This window comes from Stegostoma tigrinum, chromosome 27 (genome assembly GCF_030684315.1).
Source record: "Stegostoma tigrinum isolate sSteTig4 chromosome 27, sSteTig4.hap1, whole genome shotgun sequence".
NCBI classification, from domain to species: domain Eukaryota; kingdom Metazoa; phylum Chordata; class Chondrichthyes; order Orectolobiformes; family Stegostomatidae; genus Stegostoma; species Stegostoma tigrinum.
In genome coordinates this window covers 39,807,482-39,832,443 of record NC_081380.1, presented here as the reverse complement: position 1 = coordinate 39,832,443, position 24,962 = coordinate 39,807,482, and the positions used below count along the sequence as shown (strand labels likewise).

At 42.4% G+C, this 24,962-nt stretch overlaps 2 protein-coding genes across 7 annotated transcripts in view; one reads left to right on the top strand and one right to left on the bottom strand.

The window, feature by feature from the left end:
• The window catches only part of LOC125464647 (multidrug and toxin extrusion protein 1-like), a 34,531-nt gene extending 25,272 nt beyond the window's left edge, over positions 1-9,259 (bottom strand). For 2 of the 3 annotated variants that reach the window (XM_048557288.2, XM_059655345.1), the window contains exons 1-3: positions 8,807-9,237; positions 5,219-5,320; positions 1,761-1,829 (exon numbers count right to left, since the gene is read on the bottom strand). In XM_048557288.2, coding sequence (XP_048413245.2) covers positions 1,761-1,829; positions 5,219-5,320; positions 8,807-8,953 — 318 coding nt within the window. In that variant the 5' untranslated portion in view covers positions 8,954-9,237. Of the gene's footprint in view, positions 1-1,760; positions 1,830-5,218; positions 5,321-8,806 lie in introns of all 3 variants that reach the window. The other variant, XM_059655344.1, reaches the window with a different exon arrangement.
• Positions 9,260-17,389: 8,130 nt separating this feature from the next.
• LOC125464611 (multidrug and toxin extrusion protein 1-like) overlaps positions 17,390-24,962 on the top strand; it is a 56,921-nt gene continuing 49,348 nt past the window's right edge. For 3 of the 4 annotated variants that reach the window (XM_048557215.2, XM_048557214.2, XM_048557213.2), the window contains exon 1: positions 17,390-17,600. In XM_048557215.2, coding sequence (XP_048413172.1) covers positions 17,454-17,600 — 147 coding nt within the window. In that variant the 5' untranslated portion in view covers positions 17,390-17,453. The remainder of the gene's footprint in view (positions 17,601-24,962) is intronic. The other variant, XM_048557216.2, reaches the window with a different exon arrangement.

Here is a 24,962-nt window from a genome sequence, read left to right as displayed (position 1 = left end):
CTGGTAGGATGTGGTTTGTTGTCTGAGGTGCTGGGAAATAAAGCGGTCACCCTAAAAAAGTTTGAAACTCCTGTTCATCACTAACAGGCTTTCAGCCTCATCTCTAAAGAAAATGAGAAAAGACTTTTGAACTAGTGGTTTTTCAGTCTGGAAGTGATGACCTGAGAACTGTCTCTGCAGAAGTGCATAAAGTACAAAAGGAAATGTAATAAGAAAATATGAAACATTAGTAAAAAAACTTGGAAAGTGAACTACTTGCATTTATGCAGCACCTTGAGTATAGTAAAACGTTTTAAGGGAGCTTCATAGGAACAATCATGAAACGAAATTCAACACTAAGCACAGCAAAGTGATAACTGGACATTATGCATAACAAGATAACACTGCTGCTGGGCCTGCTGTGTTCATCCAGCTTCACACTTTGTTATCTTGGATTCTCCAGCATCTGCAGTTCCCATTGTTACGTACAACAAGGTGACCTAAAGCCATTGTCAGAGGGATAGCTTTCAACACTAGTAAAGAAGAAAATTTAGGACAGATTTGAATTTTTAAAACTACATAGAGTAGTCACAAACCAGGGAAATGCATTTCTTTTTTTCCTAAAAAATCCGCTCAGATAGGTCTCGTGTGGTACAGTGGCAGTACCCCGGCCTAGGAGGCCCAGGTTCAAGTTCGAACTGCTCCAGATGTTTAGAATTGAGTTAAACACTTGCAAGTTCTTTTTTCTTTAGGTTTAACCTATCTTTCTAATCAACCTGTTCAGAGATGTTATTACACACCTCTGGAACAAATGGAACTTGAACCCAGGTCAGGTTCGAAAACAAATAAAAGAGAAAAGAAATACTGGCAATCACAGCAGGTCAAACAGCATTCATGGAGAGAGCAAAGCTAAGTCTTGGTGACTCGTCAGCAGAGCTGGTGTGAAGTGTGAAGGGTGAAGGTGGTGGGGGGGGGGTGGAAGCATTTATTCTATAGTGGGTATGGGGGGGTGCAGGAGTGCTGGGGGAAGAGACAGTGTTGATAGTTCAGATTAAGGTGATCAGAATGTGAGAATCGCAGAATCTAGAAAGACAGTCTCACGGGAGTCGGGGGAACAGGATGGAGGAAAAAAGGACCTCCTCTTCTTGGAAGATGGGTAGGGACAATCACTATAACCACATGGAGGGCCCCCACATCAAGTTGTGAAAAAAAACCAACAACTTGAAACTATTTAAGAAGGAGCCTTCTTTGTCTGTAATGACCTTGGGTGAGTAATAGTATTGCAGGAATTTATAAACTTGCACTTACAAAGGCTACAGCAATCAACTTGTATTTCAATGTTATATTGAAGCTGTCACTACTAAATATGTATGCAAATTAAAGGAATGGAAATTTTTACAACATACTACATCATTGGATTTGTTAATCAAAATCTTGGCTTTCTCATCTGAATTCCCTGGGAATCTCATTCACTACTGGAACTAGAGACAATAACTTATTAATTTAGAATGTTGTCATTAGCAGCAAGGAAAATTAAGAAGGAGCAAATGAACAGATGTATCAGTGAAGCATTGTATCTACATTCCAATCAGTGCATGTTAGAATTTGCATTAAAATAAAAGTTGATTGTGAAACAGATTAGAATTAGCATAGAAAAAACCAACATAAAATCAGTACCATGCTACTCCGTGGATTAACCTTCAAGGCCAACAGCAATGAAGTTTAGGGAAGTCAATAACTTTCTGCATTCACTAGCAGTCCAGTCTGGATTATGCACCTACCTGAGATATTAGAGTGTCACATGCTGAAGACAACCCAACACCTATCGAAATGCCTGATATATTTATAACCTATGACAATGAAACAAATGAAACAAACAGTGAATCATTGTTGTAGGTACTATTGCTATGCTACCACAAAAATTTAGTGTTAATCCAGTTTACTGAACATAATATTTTCTCATATGCTTACTTCACCACGACCCCCACCCCTGAAAAGTACTGCAACCTCTCAGTACGCAAGATACTGTGGCCACTCTTAAGCAAATAATTTGGAAGCCAAATGAAATGAGCATTTGTCACAAAGTTACAAGTGCAGCAGCAAAGGAGTCTTGCTTCAATTGTATTGAACACTATTGCAATCACACCTGGAGTTCGTATACAGTTCAGGTTCACTGTCTTAAAGTAAATATTAGCCATAAAGGGATTGCAGTTGAGGTTCCCCAGACTGATTTGTGAAATGACGAGACTGTCCTGTGGGATCAGAGATCAAGGAGACCGAGCCTCTTGTCCTATCAAGTTTAGGAGAATGAAAGGAGGTCTCATTGAAACTTAAATGCTTGAAAACGGATATGTAATGAAGAGAGGCAGATAGGATACTTCTGTTGAGTCTAGACCAGGGAATACACAGTCTCTAAATAAAAGGATAAGCATTTAGGATTGAGATGAGGAGGAACTTCATTCAGAAAATGGTGAAGCTCTGGAATACTCTCCCACAAAGCACTGTGCAAGCTCAGCCTTTAATGGTTCGAGAGAGATTGATGGCTTTCTAGTTGTTATCTAATAACAAAGGGCTATGAAGTCAGTGTGTGAATTTGCATTGAGGCAGACAGTCAATTAGCCATGATCTTGAATGGTAGGGCATGTGCAAGGGAATGAAAAGCCTATTTCTGCTCCGAAATTCCTAAATTCTGGAATTTTAACCAAACAACCAGGTTAGTAAGCACAGTGACTGACTCTCCAGTGAAATGTCTCATGCAAAATCCCCAAAAAACCAATCTGTCAAGATTCATCATTGTACTGCAATTGCCAGAAAGATGTTCGTTTATGTAGTTTTTTTAAGCTGGGGGAGGGTCCCAAGGTGCTTTACAAGCAACAAAGTACTTTGAAGTGAAATCACTGTTGCAATGTAGGAAACAACATCCTCTGCCCACCCTACCCAAAAAGAGGGTTAGTTTCCATTATTCATCCACAGGATGTGGCAGGTTTTCATTTACCTAGTCACTGACTATCCCAATATGGAAACAGGCCCTTTGGCCCATCATATCCATGGTGGTCAACAAGCAGTCTACTCTAATCTTATTTTCTAGCACTTGGCCTTAGTCTTATTTGCTGCCACACCGCAAGCGTCAATTTCAATAATTGAAAAAATACTTCCCACCATCTATTCAGACAGCGAGTACCAGATACCCAACACCTAGATAAAAATATTTCTCCTCAAATCCCTTTAAAACCTGCTTTCCCATCCCTTGAATCTATTCCCCAACAATTGACATCCAAATTTATTCCCCAGCTACACCTTCAATTTTAAGGTATTCATCTCTGCTCTAAAGAAAACAACCCAAGTGTGTGCAATGTCTCTTCATAACTGCAACACTCCAGCCCTGGCAACATCCTGGTAAGTCTCCTCTCACCCTCTCCACAGCAGTCACTTCCTATAGGGTGGCTAACAGAACTGTACACTATTCTGACTGTGGCCTAACTAACATGCTTTACCGCTCAGCAGGTCTGGCAGCATCTGTGAAGGGGAAATAGAAAAACAGTTGATATTTCTGGTCCAGTGACCCTTACTCAGAACTGAGGAAAGGGTCACCAGACCAGAAACATTACCTGTGTTTTTTCCTTCACAGATGCCGCCAGACCTGCTGAGCTTTTACAGCAGCTTCTGCTTTTGTTCCTGGTTTACAACATCTGCAGTTCTTCCATTTTTTATTATGCTGTACAGCTCCATCATAATCTTAACATTAGGAACAAATTACTGCAGATGATGGAATCTGTACTGAAAACAACAAATGCTGAAGATCATGGGGATCAGGCAGCATCCATGGAGAGAGAGCGCAAGTGAGCTCATGTCTGAGTCTAAATGACTCTTCAGAGCTCTGAAGAGTCATCTTGCACAAAATGTAAGCTTGTTGTCTCCATGGATGCTGCCTGACCCCAATGATCTTCATTTGTTGCCATCAGTCTGTCATAACCTCTCAGCTCTTGTATCAAATGCTCAGGCTAATAAAAGGTAAGTGTTCCATATTCCTTCTTAACCAGCCTATCTGCTCTGTTACCTTCAAAGGATTAAGAGACATGCACACAAATGTCCAGCTGATACTCACTACCACCCAGGATCCTGCCAATCATGTACTTCCTTGTCTTGTACATCCTAAGAAAAACGTACTGCTTCACACTTCTCAGGATTAAAGTCCACCTACCTCTGGTGTGCTCACCTGACTGGCCCATTTATATCTTCCTGTCATCTAAAGCTTTCCTCCTCACTATTCAGAACACCAATTTTAAATTTCATGTGCAAGTTTACTGAAAAACTCCTCAAAAAAAAGTGTGCCTAAATCATTAAAATGTACACTGCAAACATCAAAGGGATCTCAGTGAACCCTGCCATACAATCCACTTGACAGTAGTGAACCACCCTGACAATTGAGTGGTTTATTAGACAATTTCAGAAGGCAGTTATGAATAAACCACATTGCTAGGAGTCTGGAGTCATAAATAAAAAGAGAGCAGATTTGCTTCTGTAAAGGCATTAGTGAATTAGATGACAATTCTAATAATTATGACAGTCTACCAATGACTATTAGCTTCAAACTTATTGAATTAATTGATCCTAAATTTATCTCCTGTGTTGTAATTTGAACTTTAGTCTAGTCTAATCATGTGGTAAGGTTTGATGGTTACCATTCCAGTAACAACCACAATTCTACTCTTCCTAGTTTGAATGATGTTAATTGGGAAAATAAATATTGGCTAAGTCAGAGAAATAATCCTCCCACTTCTCTTTGAAATAGTCCCATAGGATCTTGAACATCCCTCTGAGAAGGCAGGTTGTGTCTTGGTTTTAAACTAAACCAGAAAGATAACAGCTCTGACAGCATGGCACTCCTTCTGTTCTGCAGAAGGAATGGCAAACTGGATATTGCACTCAAATCTCTGGAATGGGACTTGGAGCCCTGACTCAGTTTACTCAGTATCGTGCCTAAACAGAACCTTCAGATGCATTTTCTTCCTAACTGAATGAGGGCACTGTTTTCTTGTCTGATAGCAGTTTGGTCAGAAGAGGCCTGTGATTTCTCAAGTTGTTTTGTATCAGTGTTGTCATCTGAGATTTGTTTTTAAGTTTGAAAAAGCACTTGACTTATTAATTAATACAATTAAAATTTATATGATCTACTGCATAGCTTGTAGATTATAAAAATAGATACTTCTATCCAATAAGTCATTGTAGACATACTTACAGCTGTGGCAAGTGAAACAGCATCCAACTCTACTTTTCCTAAATGTCCACAGAATGCAGAGCTGACAATACTTATATTAAAGACCATCAGGTGAGAGAAAAACTTGAAAAAGAAAAAAAGATGAAATGGGCCATTAGGCTTTATTCAAACACCTCCTTAAAATCCACTTGATTGGCACCATATCCATCATATCAAACATTTCCCACCCATTACAGGCAGTACAGAGTACAATGTTGTCTATCTACATGATGCATTGGAGAAATCCATCAAAGCTTCTTCAAAAGCACTACTGATATTTGTGACCTTGGCCAGCTAGAAGGACAAGGGTACACTACCACGGCCTGCAAGTGACAAACCACATTGTCTCAAAAACTACAAGTCATAGAATCCCAAGGGTGTGGAAGCAGTCCATTCAGCCCATCAAGTCCACACTGACCCTTCAAAGACCACCCCACCAGATCCATCCCTGTAACCCTGCATCTCCCACAGCTAATCCACCTAACCCACACATCTTTGGAGTTTTTTTTCGGGCGGGGGGGCAAAGACAGAGAGAAAGCACCTAGAGGAAATCCATGCAGACACAGAACGCACAACACAGACATACAGTCGCTCAAAGCTGGAAATCAAGCCAGTTCCTTGATGCCATGAAGCAACAGCACTAACTAGTGAGCCACTGTGCCATCCTGTCATCGTTCCTTTGCAAAATCCTGGAATTTTACACACAAAAACGTGCACTGTTCAGTTGTGTGCCTCAGCACTTCTGGGTACAAGGAAAGAAAGCATCAGTTTGAAAGGACTTCAGCACACAGGCTGCAACCACTTGCCACCACCATCTCTTCCCATGCAATTAGGAACGTGCAATAAATGTTGGCCTTACTAGTGACACATACATCATGTAAATACTTCATGGAAAACTTCATGGGTTTTGAAATAGCACAACTAATTTACTATGCTCAATGCACACAGTTCCATCAAACTGAAGTTAGTAATAGCATTGTTTTACACAGATATAGTTTAGCAAATTGCCCATAAGTGTTGTCATCAGTAAAAAAAAAATACATATTTGTATTACATCTGAGTGTGCATTCTGTCCTAACTAACTCCGTCCCTATAGTAATAAACTGCATTTTCTCCCTACTGAGAAATATCACCTAAAACAATACACAATAAGTCATGCAAGCACTTGTTAGTAAAGACAAAATCAAGTCAGTTTTAATATTTAAGAATGTCAAGGTCGAGGAGAGCATTTTTAAATTCACTCACAGGGTGTGGGTGGTGTTGGCTAGGCCAGCATTTATTGCCCATTCCCAATTGCTTAGAGGGCACTTAAGAGTCAACTACTTTGTTGTGAGTCTGAAATCACACATACACCAAACTATGGAAGGAAGTGAAATCCTTACTTGAGGAAATTAGAGCAACATATGGGTTTTTCTGACAATTGATAATGGAGTCAGGGTTACCATTAGACTCTGAATTCCACGGCAGGATTTGAATCCAGGTCCCCAGGACATGATCAGTGTCTCTACGTTTACAGTCTGGCAATAATACCACTAGGCCATCACCTCCCCAGGAATGGTATGCATTTTTTTTCAAAAGTTATTCTCTCATGGGATGTGGGCTTCACTGGCTGGGGCAACACTAACTGCCCACCCATAGCTGCCCTTGAGAATGGGTTGCCTCCTTGAACTGCTGCAATCCATGTGCTGGTGGTAGAGTCACACACCATTGGGAAGGGAATTCCAGGATTTTGACCCAGTGATCCACAGACCTGAGAAACAGATTAAGGGATTTCGTAAGAGGTGATCAGAATTATAAAATGACTTATGTTAGAGTCAAAAAGGAGAAACTGATTCCAATGGCAAAGAATTGTGGACCAGATGATGCTGATCAAAGACAAATAAATAACTTTTTTGCTTGCAATCAAGTGGTGGAACGAGATTAAACATCATTAATATTCCAAAAGGGGATTGAAGGGGTGAGCATTTTCAGGGCAATAGGGAAAGGAGAGTGAAGTGGACTAAGTGCAAAACTAATCTAAACAGAAGGTACAAGGCATGATGGACTAAATGGCTTAAGTATGTTGTATCAAATCACAAGGTGGCAACATTAGAGAAGATTTCTTCTGTGTAGTGAGGGGGAGTAGAACACTCAACTACACTATGACAGAAGACAAAGATTGAAGAAAAAATATTGATGCATAGTTTATGAACAGCAACCCATCCTATCCATGTAACCCTGCACTTCCCATGGCTAATCCACCTAGCCTGCACATCCCTGGATACAAACAGACAATTTAGCATGGTCAGTCCACCAAACCTGCACATCTTTGGATCGAGGGGGAACCAGAGCACCCAGCAGAAACCCACACAGATGCAGGGAGAACATGCAAACTCTACGCAGAGATACCCAAGAATGGAAACAAACCCAGGTCCCTAGCACTGTGAGACAGCATGCTGCATGGTATGCAAACCAAATAAATACAAGAACCGTGGATAGGAAGCACCCACTCTCGATGGCTACAGATTTTTGAACTTTACTTTCAGAGAATCCATAGAATCACTACAGTATGGAAACAGTCCCTTTGGCCCAACAAATCCACACCAACCCTCAGAGCATCCCCCAAAGTCACCTAGTCTGCACGTCAGTGAACACTATGGGCAATTTAGCATGGCCAATCCACCTAGCCTACACACCTTTGGACTGTGGCAGGAACCCAGAGTGAGCAGACACAGGAAGAACATGCAAACTCCACACAGACAGTCCCCCAGGGTGTTGGGGGGGGGGGGGGGGGAGAAAGAGAGAGAAAGAAAGAGAGAGAAAGGAGAGAAGACAATCAAATCCAGTCCCCCTGATTTAAGGAATGATGATAACTCCATTTGTTTTTAATACTGTCTTCACAGGAAGGTAGCATAGGTTCTGTACTGTATGAACATAACAGCATAAGACAGATTTACTGGTCCTGAAGATGGATCACTGGGTCCAAAATGGTCACTCTGATGATTTTCCATAAATGCTACTAGAGCTGCTGAGCTTTTCTGGCAATTTCTGTTTTTCTTTCAGATTAATTGAATATTCATTTCATCTGTTTCTGTGATCTTACAGGGCACAGAAAGAACAGTTGAATCTGGGACTTGGGGATCAAGTCAGAGATAATTACACAACAATCCAAATCACCTTCACTTGGTCTTGGCTCCTTCTATTCAGTGCTGGGGGCTTTGAGGAACAAAGGCAGGGCCTCTGCCTCTCACCCCCAATAAATCACAGCTGATCATATCCTTCAACCCTATTGTAACGTTAAATAATAAGAACTCTACCAGTCTAGGTAGAGAAAGCACTTTATAACGAGCTTTCAGCATCCTCTGCAGTAATGAATGGCAAAGATTGAGAATCATTTTAACTTCTATTGTAGATAACAAGTGTGAAGCTGGATGAACACATCAGGCCAAGCAGTGCTCCTGAGATGTTGCTTGTCCTGCTGTGTTCATCCAGCCTCACACTTTGTTATCTTGGATTCTCCAGCATCTGCAGTTCCCATTATCTCTGGTACGATCCAGAACTTGTATTATAGCGCTTCGGATGGAAACTCACCACTGGGCCAGCCAGCCGGGATAGCCCCCTCACTTCCTTCCAGAAACTGCCGTCGCTTCTACCGACCAATGCCCTCAACATTAACCGCCCCGAGGTGCCGGTCGTCGGGGTGATATCGCTGAAGCTCACGGCTGGGGGCTGGGCCATGACCGGACTCTGTGAGCCGGTTGCTAGGACTTGGAGCCGCGGCCTTCACAGCGCCAGGGGTTTCAATGGGAACAGTGTTTCCTCCCCCCGGGGGCTCCAGGTGAGTATCGGAGAACTGCGGGGGTTGGGGGAGGGATAGCTCTCGGGGTATCTAGGGCCGGGGAGCGCCGGGCTCTCGGGGTATCTAGGGCCGCGTTGACCAGGAATCGCCGGGTAACAGCTCACCTGGCCGCACGCCACCCCAAGGCCATTAGTGATTGGCCAAAACCCAACCCAATCACTGTTCCTTTTCAGCGGCGTTCCCGCGACCCTCCGTCACAGCTCCACCAATCATATGTGAGCTCCACCCCGCCTCCGCCACTACGCCCAATCAAGTGTTATAGCCACGCCCCTTCCATCATCTCCCCGCCCACTCCACCGGAGCCCCGCTCCGCCCCCTCCACTGGCGCCCCGCTCCGCCCCTCGCAGCAAGCTCCGCCCCCCAACCACGGCCCCGCCCCTTTCCATACACACGCACGCACACACACACACACACATACAAAACCCTAAGACATAGGAGTGGAAGCAAGGCCATTCAGGCCATCGAGTCCACTCCGCCATTTAAATTATGGCTGATGGGCATTTCAGCTCCACTTCCCTGCACTCTCCCTGTAGCCCTTGATTCCTTCGGGGATCAAGAATTTGTCAATCGCTGCCATGAAGGCATCCAACGTTCCGGCCTCCACTGCACTCCACGGCAATGAATTCCACAAGCCCACCACTTTCTGGCTGAAGACATGTCTCCTCATTTCCTTTTTAAATTTACCCCCTCTAATTCGAAGGCTGTGCCCACAGGTCCTCGTTTCCCCACCTAATGGAAACAACTCCCCAGCGTCCACCCCTACTAAGCCATGCGCCCTGTACCCCACTATAGTGGTAGTGTCCAGACCTCTGAGCCAGGTTTCACACTTCAACTGCTCCAGAGGAGTGTGCAGGATTGTCAGACAGAGTGGCACGGTGGCTCAGTGGTTAGCACTGCTGCCTCACAGCGCCAGGGACCTGGGTTCGATTCCGCCCTCGGGCGACACATTCTCCCCGTGTCTGTGTGGGTTTCCTCTGGGTGCTCCGGTTTCCTCCCACAGTCCGAAGATGTGCAGTCTAGGTGGATTGGCCATGGGAAATTGCCCATAGCGTCCAGGGATGTGTGGGTTAATGGGAAATGGGTATGGGTGGGATGCTCTGAGGGCTGGTGTGGACTTGTTGAGCCGAAGGGCCTGTTTCCACACTGTAGGGATCCTACGATGACCAATGATAAAATGGAAAGTGCTGGAGAAACTCAGTATATCTGACAGTGTCTGTGGGAATAAAGCAAAATTAACAGTTTGAGTCCAGTGACCTTACTTCCGGAGACATTACCCTGGGTTGTGAACAAGTGCTATTCATCAGTTTGTATGCAAGTCAGAACATAACACAAGTTCAGTTTGCTAGGCAGTTGGGTTGCAAAGCAGAGTGATGCCAACAGTGTGGTTTCAATTCCCATGACTGGCTGAGGTTATCATTAAGGATTCTCCTTCTCGACCTTGCCCCTCCGTTGGAGTGTACTGACCCTCAGGTTAAATCACCACTCATTTGTAGTCGTTTGTAAGTACAGGAAACACTTGTATGTTGATTCTTTAAAATTGCACACCCGCATGGTATTGCTTTTATAAGCACAAGTGATCGTAAATTGGATATTACTCCCTGTAAGAATGTCTCTGAATCAGTTGATCAGAAAATGTCAGTCCCCTCCCCCTGCATCATCCTACCATCTGTTATTGCACTGCCCTGTTTCAATTACCCCTATACAATTTCCACAATTACCCCTATCCTCTTCTGCTGTGAGTACCGCGCATTCTGTGTCAATGCCCCCCAAAGTTACCCCACTGCTGTATCATTGCCCCAACCCTACACCATTGCTATCCTTGCTTTTCCCCATTACTATCTCACCCTCCCATAATTTTCGCTGGGCTATTTTTACTACCCTGCCTTCTATCATTTCCATCCAGCAACATCATTGCCTAGCCCCTGCACCATTGTCTCACATGAGAGAGGAAGGAGTATGTTGAGAGGGCTGGGATCTCAAATAGGGTTGCAATGTGAAATTTTGAAACATACGAACATTGAAGATAGCAGGAAGCGTACGACACTCAATCCCTCCAGTCCAGCCTGCCATGACATCCAGAATGATCATGGCTGATCATCAAGCTCAGTACCCTAATCCCTCCCTCCTCACCTCCCCATCCATTCATCTCTTAACCACAAGAGCTATACCTACCTCCTTCTTGAAAACTCATAATGTTTTGGCCTCAATTACTTTCTGTGCAGTGAATTCCGCAGGCTTACCATTCTCGGGGTGAAGACATTTCTCCTCATCTCAGTACTAAAAGATTTACTCCTTATCCTAAAAGATTTATTCCTAATCCTTAAACTATCCTTAATCTAGTTCTGGACTCTCCCAGCATCGGGAATATCCTTCCAGCATCTGCCCTGTCTAGTCCTGTTAACGTTTTATAGGGTTCTATGAGATCCCCCTTCATTCTTCTAAAGTGCTGAGCTCCAAAGCAGCAATGGCCAATCCTCCTCCTCCTGCTCTATTAGGTCCCTCCCTTCCCCTTACTGCATCAGTCCTGGACTGCACCTCAATGAACGTGGCAATTTGCAAGCCTCTAACTGTGGTCACAGTGGCAAAATGCCAGGAAGCTCTGAAATAGTTTGTGGAGCATAAACACCAGCTTGGAGCAGAGTAGGCTATTCAACCCCTCTGGTCTCCTCTCCTATTCGATATGATCATGGCTGATCATTGTGCACAATACCCTAATCCCACACTATCCACCTCGCCTGCCCCTTCATCCCTTAACCACAAGAGCTATATCTACCCAAGGCTTGCTCCATCTGCTTTTATTGTTCCTCTGCAAATGTCATGCTGAACTTTTAACTTTATTTCTTTTTTTCTGTAATTTATACCTAAGATTTTGTGCCTAGGCACCTCTGCACCCATAAGATGGTGTTGGAAATGGCTACAATGGAATTTTTCACTGTACTCCTGTATCCCTCTACTTGAGTACACGCCATAATAAAACCTAATTCTAATTCTGTACTGTAAATGTTAAGTCATAACTTTTTTTTGGTGCTGTCGTCACACTGGCTGATAGTCATAATCAACAAGGACCATGCATGATAAAAGCAATATTTTGTTGGGTGTGATTGCACGATCGTAATAACGAGAAGTTGAGTCATTTTATGTTAATATGTGTCAATAGCTGAAATTTGTTTTAGAAATTATGGGGTGAATGAACCTACCAGAGCAACTTTTCATTCTGGTCCAAGCATGAAACTGCTTTTATTCCTACAAATTATAATCTGGCCTAATCACAGGCTTTTTGCAAGGGTGCATTTTTTTAACAAAAATTACAAGCGTTCTTTTTTAATAGGCTATCAGTGTTGACACATGTAAATGAAACATTAGTTGAGACCCTGATTGTTTTTTCTTGTATTTGTAATCAAGTCACTCCGATCAATCAACAAATCTCCACCAAGCCTATTGGATCATCGCTTGATTGACATCAAAAAGATACCAATATTTCACTGAGCCATTGAAAATAGCCTCAAGCAGAAGGATACAATCTCAAACAAAACCAGAAATTTCTGGGGATGCTCACCAGAGTTAACATTCCAGGTCGAGTGACCCTTCTTCAGAACTCATGGTAGCTAGGGCAATGTTTTCCTAGGTACCATCACATCCCACATTTCAAACATTTCCGTAGCTACCATCAGTTCTGAGAAAGAGTTGCTCGACTTGAGACATTAACTCTGATTTAACAGATGCTGCCGGACTTGCCGAGCTGTTCCAGCAATTTCTGTTTTGGGGTTTCTGATTTACAGCATCTGCAGTTCTTTCACGTCTTACAAATTAGGATACAGTCCCAGGTTGGTGTCTCATCTCAGTCAAAAACTCCAAATTCCACTTCAAATAAATTATGTTTGGCACGACTGATACTATCCAAAGTATGGAATAACAAAGCTAATCCTAGTATCGATCCAAAGCTTCCTTTTATGAAAAATAAATTGCAGGATTATGCAATATGCAGCAATGTTTGTTAAGTGAAATTCATTCCTTAAATCTGATTAAATTTAGGTTGTGTTTGAGCTTTTGTCTTTTAATTAGTCTTTCCCATGTGACCAGTGATCTGTATTTGACCAAATTACTGAATAGAACCAAACAGTTTAAGAGCATCACAACTATTAATCAGTTTAACAGCGCAAAACCCAGCACAACTGCGTTTTTTTTCAACCCTGAAGCATCATATTGGACCTGAAATGTTAACCTTGTACTTGAAATAAATGGGTTTCTAAGGGGTCTTGGAAGAGGAGGCATGGAGACGATGTTTCTGCTTATGAGAGAATTTAGAACGAGATGATCACTATTTTAAGATAAGGGGTAGCCCATGAATGAATGATTATGGTCACATGTATTTGACAGCGAAATAAAATAAAATACAGTGAAAAGCTTTCGTTTGTCATCATAAATGGGCACCATTTTGATAGTTTAAGAATAAGAGAACGTGAAAACATATTGCTTAAAGAGAAGTCACGGTGGCTCAGTGGTTAGCACTGCTGCTTCACAGCACCAGGGACTCAGGTTCGATTCCACCCTCGAGTTTGCACATTCTCCCCGTGTCTGCGTGGGTTTCCTCAGGGTGCTCTGCTTTCCTCCCACAGTCCAAAGATGTGCAGGCTAGGTGGATTGGCCATGCTAAATTACCCGCAGTGTTCAGGGGTGTGTAGCTTAGGTGGGTTATACAGGGATGGGTCTGGGTGGGATGCACCAAGAGTCGGTGTGGACTTGTTGGGCTGAAGGGCCTGTTTCCACACTGTAGTCCATCTACGTACATGTTCTGAACTGGCTCAGACCCAACTAATGTCAAAGTTACTGATTGTCAGGTGCTATCTCTCACTGCTGGACCATTTCATCTTTGCCACTGCCTGTGACGGCAAACCAATGTTGGAGACAATAGATACAGTTGATGTTAGTGTGGTGCCCTCCCTCTCCCAGCCAGCAAAGAAGCCACTGATCCTCAAGTGTCATCTTTTGCCACTGGACCTACCTCACTGGCATCAATTCAATGTTCACACTCCACAATGCTAGGCTAACTCCCCTCCACACTGGACACTCTCCCCATGTGAAACAGAGATCCATCTTCTTTGCAGGAATTCATTGGAATCCCTACTGTGTGGAAAGAAGCCATTCAGCATTTCGTGTCAGCGTGAGACCTCCAAACCAAACCCGAGCCCCCATCCTTTCCCTGCATTTACCATGGCCAATCCACGTAACCTGTACATTCCGAGACACCACAGGACAATTTAGCATGGCCAATCCACCCTAACCAGCACATCTTTGGACTGTGGTTGGAAACCAGAGCGCCCAGCAGAAACCCACACATACACGGGCAGAATGTGCAAACTCCACACAGCTGGTCACCCAAGACTGGAATCGAACCCGGGTCCCTGGCACTGTATAGCAGCAGTGCTAACCACTGAGCCACTGTGCCACATTCTTTTCTCTCGCCGTTTTCTTGGAGAGCTTTGGAGCTCTTAAAAAGGTGGTGGATGCAGAGTCTTTGAACATTTTAGGACAGAAGCAGCAAGTGGGATTAAAGGTTATCAGGGTAGGCAAGAATGTAGATTTGAGGTTGCGATCAGATCCTTGAATCATGTATAGAAGCCCAAACCAAGGGTTTACAGGTCACGGCACATGTTTATTTCAATTAAGCGGCAACATAAATTATAAAGAGAAACAGGTATCACTTCTGTATGGATATTTGAGAAAAACAGAGGGCAGTTAGTGCTTGATAGAAAGAACATGTCAACCATGGCTCTGTCCTCAACATGGGCACCCCCTGATGTTCTCCCACAGCATGCTACACCTCAGCACAATCACAGCTCGACAACTGGGAACCAGCAAAGTCATCAGTGCGGCCGAATCACTCGCCGGACAATGGCAGAGAGAGGACACTCAGCATGAATATACTCCCTCAACTAGAAGGAGGAGAACATATCACCAGGTCTCCAAGACACCTTAGCTGTGTAAAAAAAGGAGTGGTGATTGGCTGCAGTAGGTATGGACAGGTATATCCTGCTACCCACTGCAGGGATCGTCATTGTAAAAATACTCCTTCATCGTCCCCTCTCAGTGGCTGTAGGCTCCCAGAGATGTAATGCAGACTCTGTCCATTATGAGGCACAGTGGACGTGGTCTTCACAACAAGACAAATGCAGATAAAAATACAGAGAACAGCAGTAACCTTTATACATGGCCTTCTGCAATCTCACATAGGTCTTTGACTCGGTTTTAGGAGGAATTATGGGCCTTCCTTCCTGGTGTTAGCTGTTCACAAAAATTCGCCATCATCCTCGGCTTGCCACACTACAACACGCAAGCTGTAATCCTCACCAATGTATTTGCCATGGAGTTGATATGTATGCAAACTTTCCTTTATTCGCTCAGGGAATGTGGATGTTACTGGCTGGGCCAGCATTTATTGCCCATCCCTAACCAGGTCAAGCCAGGCTATCATTACAACATCCACTTCCTGCATCTACTTCGCACTATACGGCAAACCATACCCAAGAAACGTCCAGCTGGATTGGAGTTTCTCTGTTTGACAAACATTTCAATCCAGAACCAATTGTAGAACCAAGTCCACGCTAACCTCTATCACTGAATTGCAGTTTCCACATTATAATTTCATGTGTACGCCCTCAGAAGCCAAGCTACAAACAAAGCAAACAGTAAGGGCACTGCTGTGGCTCGGTGGTTAACACTGCTGCCCCACAGTGCCAGCAACCACGGTTTGATTCCAGCCTTGGGCGATTCACTGCGTGGAGTTTAGTGCCTGCATGGGTTTCGTCCGGGTGCTCTCGCTTCCTCCCACAGTCCAAAGATTTACAGTTTTAGGTGGATTGACCGAGGCAAATCTCCCGTAGTGTTGAGGGATGTGCAGCCTAGGTGGATTAGCCAGGGGGAATGCAGGGATAGGCTAGGGGTCTGGTTTGGGTAGGATGCTTTTAGGGAGGCTGGTGTGGATTTGATGGGCTGAATGGTCTGCTTCCACACTGTAGGTATTCTATGATTCTGTGAATCATTACGCATTCATAGAAACTTGTGAGGAAATAGACCTTAGTCTAAACTCTAGAAGACAAAAGTCTCCTGCTAGCCTGGTCCCACTGCCTAACTGCTTCCTGGCTGTGAAGAATCAGAATGAACCCCCGAACAATGTGTATGCTATAGCATAAGATGTGGGAACTAAAGTAACCATTGAGCACATTGAATCTATTCCATCATTCAATGACATCAGGGCTGATTTGATAATCCTCAGCTCCACCTTACTGCCTATTTTCTTAAAAAGAACTATCTTTGCTGCTAAACCCTTTACCCAGCCCACTCCAGTCAGCTCTGCCTTCATTCCTTTGTAATTACCCTTATATAAGCTGAACATTGTTTTTTATGAACCAAGTTCCTCCCTGTAAAGCTGAATACTTAATTCTACCACGATATGATCCCTGTGAAAGAACCAGATTCCTCCCTGTAAAGCTGAATACTTAATTCTACCATGATATAATCTCTGTTTCTGAGGGGAAGTTTCACTCTGACTTCATTTATTAAAACTACCTCACTACACAGCACAAGATCCAAATTAGCCTGATCAATGATTGGATCTGCAATGTATTGTAAAAGGAAACCATTTCAAAATACGCTTTATGAATTCTTACTCATCATTTCCTCTGCTAATCCGACAATCCCAATCTTTATGAAGACCAAAATCACCATGGTTGAGGGACTCTTTGTTGGCATGGCATGGTGTCTCAGCGGTCAGCACTGCTACCTCACTGCACCAAGGACCAGGGTTCAAATCCAGCCCTTGGGCAACAGTCTATGTGGAATTTGCACAGTATTCCCTGTATCTGCAAGGGTTTCTGCTGGGTGCTCCAGTTTCCTCCCACAGTCCAAGGATGTGTAATTTAGGTGGATTGGCCATGCTAAATTGCCCATAGTGTAGGGTTAGGTGCATTACCCACAGGAAATGCAGAGATAGGGAAGTGTGATCAGTTTGGGTGAGATGGTCTTCTGAGTGTTGGTTTAGGCTGAATGATCTGTTTCCACACACTGGGAATTCTACGATACACAGCTGGCTCACAGCTCACACTGACTAGAGCATGAAACATCCTTTACTTGTTAGATAACAAAATATTGCCTTCGCTAAGAAATCACCAGTTTAAAATTAACATCCTACTGCCCACAAATTGCAAATAAAGAACTAATAAGAAAATGTTCAGTTTGTGAAGAATTATGGCCCTGTGCAAAGTCCAGCAGTGGTAACTGATTTAAAATTGAAACTTTATATTAAACTGGCACAAAGATCTGAGGGAGAAAGGTGACACAGCTGGGCAATAGTTCTCTAAAGTTCATGAGAAACAGGAGAAAATGACAGATTTGATGCCAGCTACCTCAAACACTACTCGCCAATCATTTGGAATCTGTGGGAATTTATTCCTCAGGAAGATGAAGAGAATTATACCAATCAACTTCTGGCAGGAGACAAAACGTCTTACACTTGTGGCTGTGCCAGTGGTAAGTTTTTCTTACGCAAAAAAAAATAAAACGACTACAGATTCTGTAAATCAGAAGCAATAAAAGCAGTGGCTGGTAAAGCTCAGCAGGTCTGGCAGCATCTGTAAAGAAAAATCAGAGTTAATATTTTGGGATAACACAGTGTGAAGCTGGATGAACGCAGCAGGCCAAGCAGCATCAGAGGAGCAGGAAAGCTTGACGTTTCGGGTCGGGACCCTTCCTCAGGAAAAAAAAATATTTTGGGTCCATTTTTGTTCTGAGAAAGGGTCACTGGACGTGAAACGTTAACTCTGATTTTTCTTCACAGATGCTGCCAGACCTACTGAGCTTTTCCAGCATCTTCTGTTTTTGTTCGTGAGTTTTTCATACTTAATTATAAGTTTGCATCTTGAATAAAAACTGCATAAAAATATTTTCACTGTAATTATGAACACGTTTTTGCTACATGTAATAAAATCATGTTGAACACAATCTCCTCTCTGTGCACTTTCATGATAAAGTGTGTTAATGATTTTGGCTAAATTGGGATTGGGAGATAAGGTGCATTATTGAATGACTTGCAAATGTATAAATTACCGTTAGTTACATCTTTTTCAAACTTTTAGGTTTAATGTTGAGTTCACCTACCGTAATTATTGCTCCTATTTTTATAGACAACGAAAGTCGGTGATTATTGTGGCATTGTCATTTGCAGCCCTGTGGACCCATGTTGTATCTCTAAATTTATCTCATGACCTCCTACTATACCTCATTCTCCCTTTGACATGCAACTTCCGCTCTCTTACAATTCTTATTTTGTTCAATCCTCCACTAAATCCAGATAAACAGTACTTATCCCCTTTCCCAGCCTCTGTCCTTGGTTTAAAATCTGTTTGAAATGTTTCTCTTACACTTTTTCTGTTACGAGTCAGTTCTGCTATAATGTGATAGTTGTGTTCCTGTGCAACATGGTGTTATAGAAAATCGCACCTTAGAAACAACGGGGTCTATGGGAAAAGCAGGTTTGTGGCAGATCACCAAAAATGCCTATAAAAATCACTCAAAAAGCACTCAGAAGCCTAACACCAAGGATAGCACAGTTTGAATAAATGTTTAATTCATGTCTGATAACGGAATAAAAGTAAATTCAACAATTTATCTTGAGAAAATGTCAAGATGACTTGACGGCAGGAGTTTTGGAGGTTGCTCTGTTGTTAATGCAGGTGCTGAGGGTCATCATCTCCTTCAGGTGCTGTTTTAGTTGCAGGGTTCAGACAAAAAATAGTTAATCCACAAGGGGATGGCTGTGGGTCATTGTTTTCTGACTGTTCCTTGGGGAGTTGGCTTTAAAAGGACATCCAGATTTTGCTGCTTTGCCATTTTTCTTCTTTCATAAAGAAGCTGTTCATTGGATGTCAAACAAAATCTTATTTCATGAACTGCTACCCTCTGCATTCTGCATTGTAAACATTGTCCTCTAAGAGCTGCAACTGCTTCTCAATTTCCTTCAGGAGAGAAGACAAAACAGAAGTGGAAAGCTCTTGTGATGCTGTATCCTGGACTTCATCTTCTTCATCTCCAGCTTTCCTTACCCCTCAGCGACAAGTTGTTGTAGATCAGCTACAGAGACATCTTCACAGCGTGTCTCAAGCAGCTCTTCAACATCCTCACTCTCCACTTCCTTCAAATCCAACTTACGTTGCAAGATCAACGCAATGTTCGTTGATTCTTGGGAGCTCCTATGACAGATGAAAGGCTTTAAAATCTTGAAAATAATCTGGGAGAAGCTTCTGCCAAACTGCACACCAGCAGGCCTGACTGACATCAGCCCACGCCTCCACAATAATGTCAATTGCATTCTTGATGTTAAAGATCTTCCAGAATTGAACACTGTCCTTATCTCCCTCAGTGGCTGCAATCAGCCTCTTAAATGTGCACCTTAAATAATAAGCTTTAAAAGCTGCTATTACACCCTGGTCCATGGGTTGAAGGAGTGAGGTTGTGTTTTGGTGTAGAAATAGTACTGTCATGTTTTCAGAACACTCACCAATGGTGGGGAGGATGGCTTAGTGAATTACTCAGGATGAGGAGAATCTTGAAATCCAATTTTCTTTTTTCCAGAAATACTTTCCAAAAACATCTTCCAAAACATCAACAATAAGGTCAGAAAAAAATTGCCTCATCATCCGACCTCTTTTGCTCGACCTAAAGTAGGCACCTAAAGTAGGCTTAAGGTGACCTTTCAAGACCCGTGGGGTGGCAGAGTGGTACTTCACCATAGGCTTAAACTTTAAGTCTCCATTGGCATTGACACCCAGCAGCACAGTCCTTTGATCCTTTGACACCTTAAAGCCCTCGAAATGATCGTGTGATACCGGTGCGGAGACTTTCGGCACTAAAATAGCGCACACACTCAGGGCAAAGCCAGTGAAACGATCGTATGATGTTGATATATACTCCTCTGTGCACCAATGGAATCGTGTTATCGCTAACACAAGTTCACATTTTAGAAACAGTCTTCATCAGTCACATTATAACCAATTTGCGTTGTTGGAATACATGTTCTAGCAGAACCGACTATAAATTGGTCTCCCTAACACTTTTAATAAAACCAAAACACTGCAAATGCTGGTAATCTGAAAGAAACACAGAGAATACTGGAGAACTCAGCAGGTCTGGCAACATTTGTGAAGAGACAAACAGAGTTAACATTTCAAGTCCAGAGTGAATGAACAGTTCTGAAGAAGATCCATCAGACTTGAAATGCTAACTCTGTTCCTCTCTCCGCGTTTGCTGCTTGACCTTTTGAGTATTCTGACATTTTCTATTGTTGTTAATGAAAAAAATGGAATATATGGCATGGACGTGTGGTTGAGGCAGGGTCAATTGAGGTAAACAAGAGGGCATAAAATGATAACAGAAACAATGTACAGGGTTACAGGGAACTGGCAGGAGAATTGGACAGGTGAATTGCTCACTCTAATGGCAGGCACAGACACTTCAGGCTCAATGGCCTCCTTCTGAACAATAACAATTCTAAATCTCTCTTCAATGAGGAGCAATAAAATAAGGTAATAAACTAACTAGAGTCCCTCCACACACTCTCTCAATGCATCTCTTACACTCCTTAATATCCCATGTCATGCTATGTCTGGGCTCCCAGCCAAGAATAATGATTGAGGCTTTTCTGAGACCCCAGAAATCTGATAGTGTGTTAGAATGCCTAAGCTCTAGGGAGACTTTGCTTGATTAACAGTTCTGATTCGCCAGTCTATGCTGCCAATTATACAATATTATTTATGCAATATTTAGATGCTTCAAGTGCTAGCAGTTTCTATTACGAGTGCTTTATTCTTTATTCATCCATGGGATGAGGGTGTCACTGGCTAGGCAGCATTTATTGACCATCCCTAATTGTCCAGAAGGCAGTTCAGAGTCAACCACATTGCTGTGGGCCTGGAGTCACATGTAGGCCTGACGAGTTAAGGATGGCAGTTTCCTTCCCTAAAGGGCGTTAGTGAATCAGATGGGTTTTTCAAATGATTGACAATGGATTCACAGTCATCATTAGATCTTAGTTCCAGATATTTATTGAATTCAAATTCCACCACCTGCCGTGGCAGGATTTGAACCCAGGTCCCCAGAACTTTATCTGAGTCTCTGGATTAATAGTCCAGCAATAATGCCACTAGGTGATTGCCTCCCCATCCAAAAGCATCCAGCTGATTGGCACTTTCATTGGCTCAAAGGGAATAGCCATTTTCAAGAAAGTAGAAAGTCATGAACAAATGAGAGACATGATTCTATTGTGTCCATTCCAGTGTATAGTAAATGAATGGGCATTGTAGTGCCATAGGTTGGCATGGGGGACAACTTTTGGAACTTAGCTTTCAAAACATTCCCTCATGCAGATTGTGATTAATGACACCTCTCAGGTGTGTAGCACCACATCTCTTTGCAAACCCGCTAGACTCCATGAAAACAGTAGAGGATCAGTATATGTTTACCCTGCAATGGCACCAGCCAGGTTGTAAACCAGAAACCAGCTCACGCACTTAAAATGTTTCATTGAAAACCAGAAATGCTGGGAATAGCTGCTTTAACCTCAGAATCAGTACATGACCGGCATTTTTACAGCTCTCCAGAATTGTGTTGACTCAACAAATATTCACATAATTGAAATTTGCACAGCAAGTGGCAGGCAACATTGATGATATATAATGGTCAAGTATTGATCAGGGCAAAGCCACTTCTGAGCACCGATGTTGCTTGGCCTGCTGTGTTCCTTCTTCATCTCCTCTCCACCTATCTTCTCCTCTATCCAGCTTTGATCCGCTGTCCCCTCTCTCCCTATTTATTTCAGAACCCTCTCCCCATCCCCCTTTTCTGATGAAGGGTCTAGTCCTGAAACGTCAGCTTTTGTGCTCCTAAGATGCTGCTTGACCTGCTGTGTTCATCCAGCTCGGATTCTCCAGCATCTGCAGTTCCCATCCTCTCTGAAAGTTAGAATGGTTGTGAAACTTCTGAATGAGGGATCACAAGCTGCTGTAATTTTAATGTTGCACCATCACTCAGTAAGATGCAATAATTATTTTGTAACTTGAGGACGTCCATACTATTGCATGAGGGCTACTCACTTCAGGGAAGTTAGGAAGTGGATGGAACCATTGATAGAGTGTAAGCATGGGTCTGGGAATTCTTCAGTGAGCAATTCATCTCTTAACTTGGCAAAGCCTATATCCACCATCGACAGAACACAAGTCAGGAATGTGATGAAATACTTGCCCAGATTGAGTCAAGTTTGAGTCAAGAAAGGATGGATCTGCTTAGAAATGGAAGACCAGAGTTGTAGTTAGGTTTGTAAATAAATAGAAAACAGAAGATGTCAATAAGTTATCTGGAATTTTGAACATCATGTAACATATTGGTTAAGCAGTCAGGAATGTAATTGTACGTGTGTGTGTGTGTGTGTGTGTGTGTGTGTGTGTGTGTGTGTGTGTGTGTGTCTGTCTGTCTGTCTGTGTGTGTGTGTGTGTGTGTGTGTGTGTCTGTGTTTGTCTGTGTGTGTCTGTGTGTGTCTGTGTGTCTGTGCGTGTGTGCACGCACGCGCATGTTTCCCAGAAGAAACCAGTTTGAGTTCAGTGTTGCCTCTCCATGTTTTAATCTCTCCTGCCATGACCCCATACCCACCAGTTGTGAGTTCAACTCTAAACCACACCCTGACTTCAAACCATGTCACCGTTCACTCATTATTACTGTGTCAAAATTCTGGAAGTCCCTTCCTGAACGCACAGTGGGTCTACCTATGCCTCATGGACTGCAGTGGTTCAAGAAGGCAGCTTGCCACAAATTCTTGTGCGAAGTTGAGGATTGGCAACAAATGCTTTGCCAGCAGTGCGCACATCCCATGAATGAAGTTTATAAAGAAGTTTTCTAGCATTGTTTTCCATCTGTTTTATTGGCCACAACTAACTAAAACTTCAAATCAAGTTTCAGGAAATTCAACTATCTGTTGATGTGTTTGAACAGCACATTTTAAAATCTTCTGGCATCAGCATGTAAAGTTTCCAATGGCCAGTTTTTTTTTTAACTGCAATAACATTAGGAACATTATGCTCATAAATGCAGTGCAGCAGCAGTGTTCTCTCTGACACAGTTTGGGCTCCTTAAAACCTCGCTGCATTCATAAGATCAATATTCTGAAATTCCCCACCTAACTCTCCATTTAGTACAATCAACACAAGGTCAACAGCAATTTCTATTAAACTGTCACCAACTTTTCAGGGAAATTAGGATTTCATAATGATCACAAACTTGACAGTGCAGCTAATTTGCCAGAACATGTATCATACATTACTGGTTAACTCACTGACTGTCAGTGTGTACATTCTGCTTTCATTTAAATCTTGTTTTCTCTTCAAATTTATAGCAATTATGAAAGTAACCATGCTTTTACGTAAAAGAACTCTTTCTGTCTAAAGGTTATAACACTAAACATTGACCTCAATTGCAATGTAGTGGAAATTATTATCCTGGCATAGCAGAGTAGAAAGAATCAAATACCATGTATCGTGTTATCCTGAAACAAGTATCTGGCTATAAATTAAAACCTCTGAAGCATTGGAGTGGATGTAAATAACTAGGATCTTCCTAATGAATCATGTCAATGTTAGAAAGGTTTAATAGTTGTTGATGTTACTCATGTTGTGATTACATGGTAATGAAATTCAAATGCAGAAAAGGATGTCTTCTGGATGTCATATGCTTACTATACAGTGAACAAAATAAATTAAGAATTAATTTTCTGTTTTCTAAACAACTGCAGTATTGTAAATATCATTGTTTTGACAAGCCAATTTGTATGTATTTTCCTTCACCCGTTGGTGTGTGGGTTAAAACTTGGAACATAGGTGTTTCCAATGATCTCTTCAGTGGAAGAGCCAGTTCTTAAAATTAAAATTTTGCTGATTTCTTACTCCACAGAAAGGCATAATGCACTGAGTCAGATATGCAAACATCTAACAAGAATGAGTTCACTCCAAGCATTAAATATGACATTATGAACGAGTATATGGACATTTATAACTCAAAATGCCGATACATTTGTTGGCAATGGCTTCAGTTCTACAGTCGATGATTAACCTAATGTTCTTAAGGTACATGTCCACTTCAGGTCACTGACTTGAAAATCTTTAGATTAAAGAGTAACCTTCCTAATTTCCAAGAATAGCTGAAGACCCTACTTCCAAGTTATTGGCAGGGTTTTTCTTCACGTCAATTGTAGCTGATTACTATTTGAACTCTTTACCACAGTGGGCTGTTGATCTCGAGATAACAAGGTGTAGAGCTGGATGAACACAGCAGGCCAAGTAGCATGATTCATTATGTAATTTCAAGGCTGAGACAGACATTTTTTTAAATCAGTATGGGAATCAAAGGTTATTGCAGAAAGGCAGGAATGTGGAGTTGAAGATTGTCAAGTCAGCCATGATTTCATTGAATGACAGAGCAAACTCACTGGGCAGAATGACCTACTCCTACTCTTATGTATTATGGTCTCTTGCTTTTGAATAATTTGACTTTGTTTGCTTTTGTTTAGTACAATATTCTTGTACCAAGAAAAGTTAGAATGCTAATGATTGACATTAATTAATGGCTATCTGATGATTGTGATGGGTTTATTTGTATATCCTGAATATAGTAGTAAAGGATCTTAAATAATAACTATAGGTTAAGGCTTACATTTCCTTAGCTAAATGCAAAATGTGCCTTGCTTTTTGGAGGGTTTGGCATGGCAAGGCTCAATGAAATTTCTCACTGGACCTTGCCAAACATGCATCACTAAGTACCTACCCCACATCCGGAAATCTGCATGTCCAACTC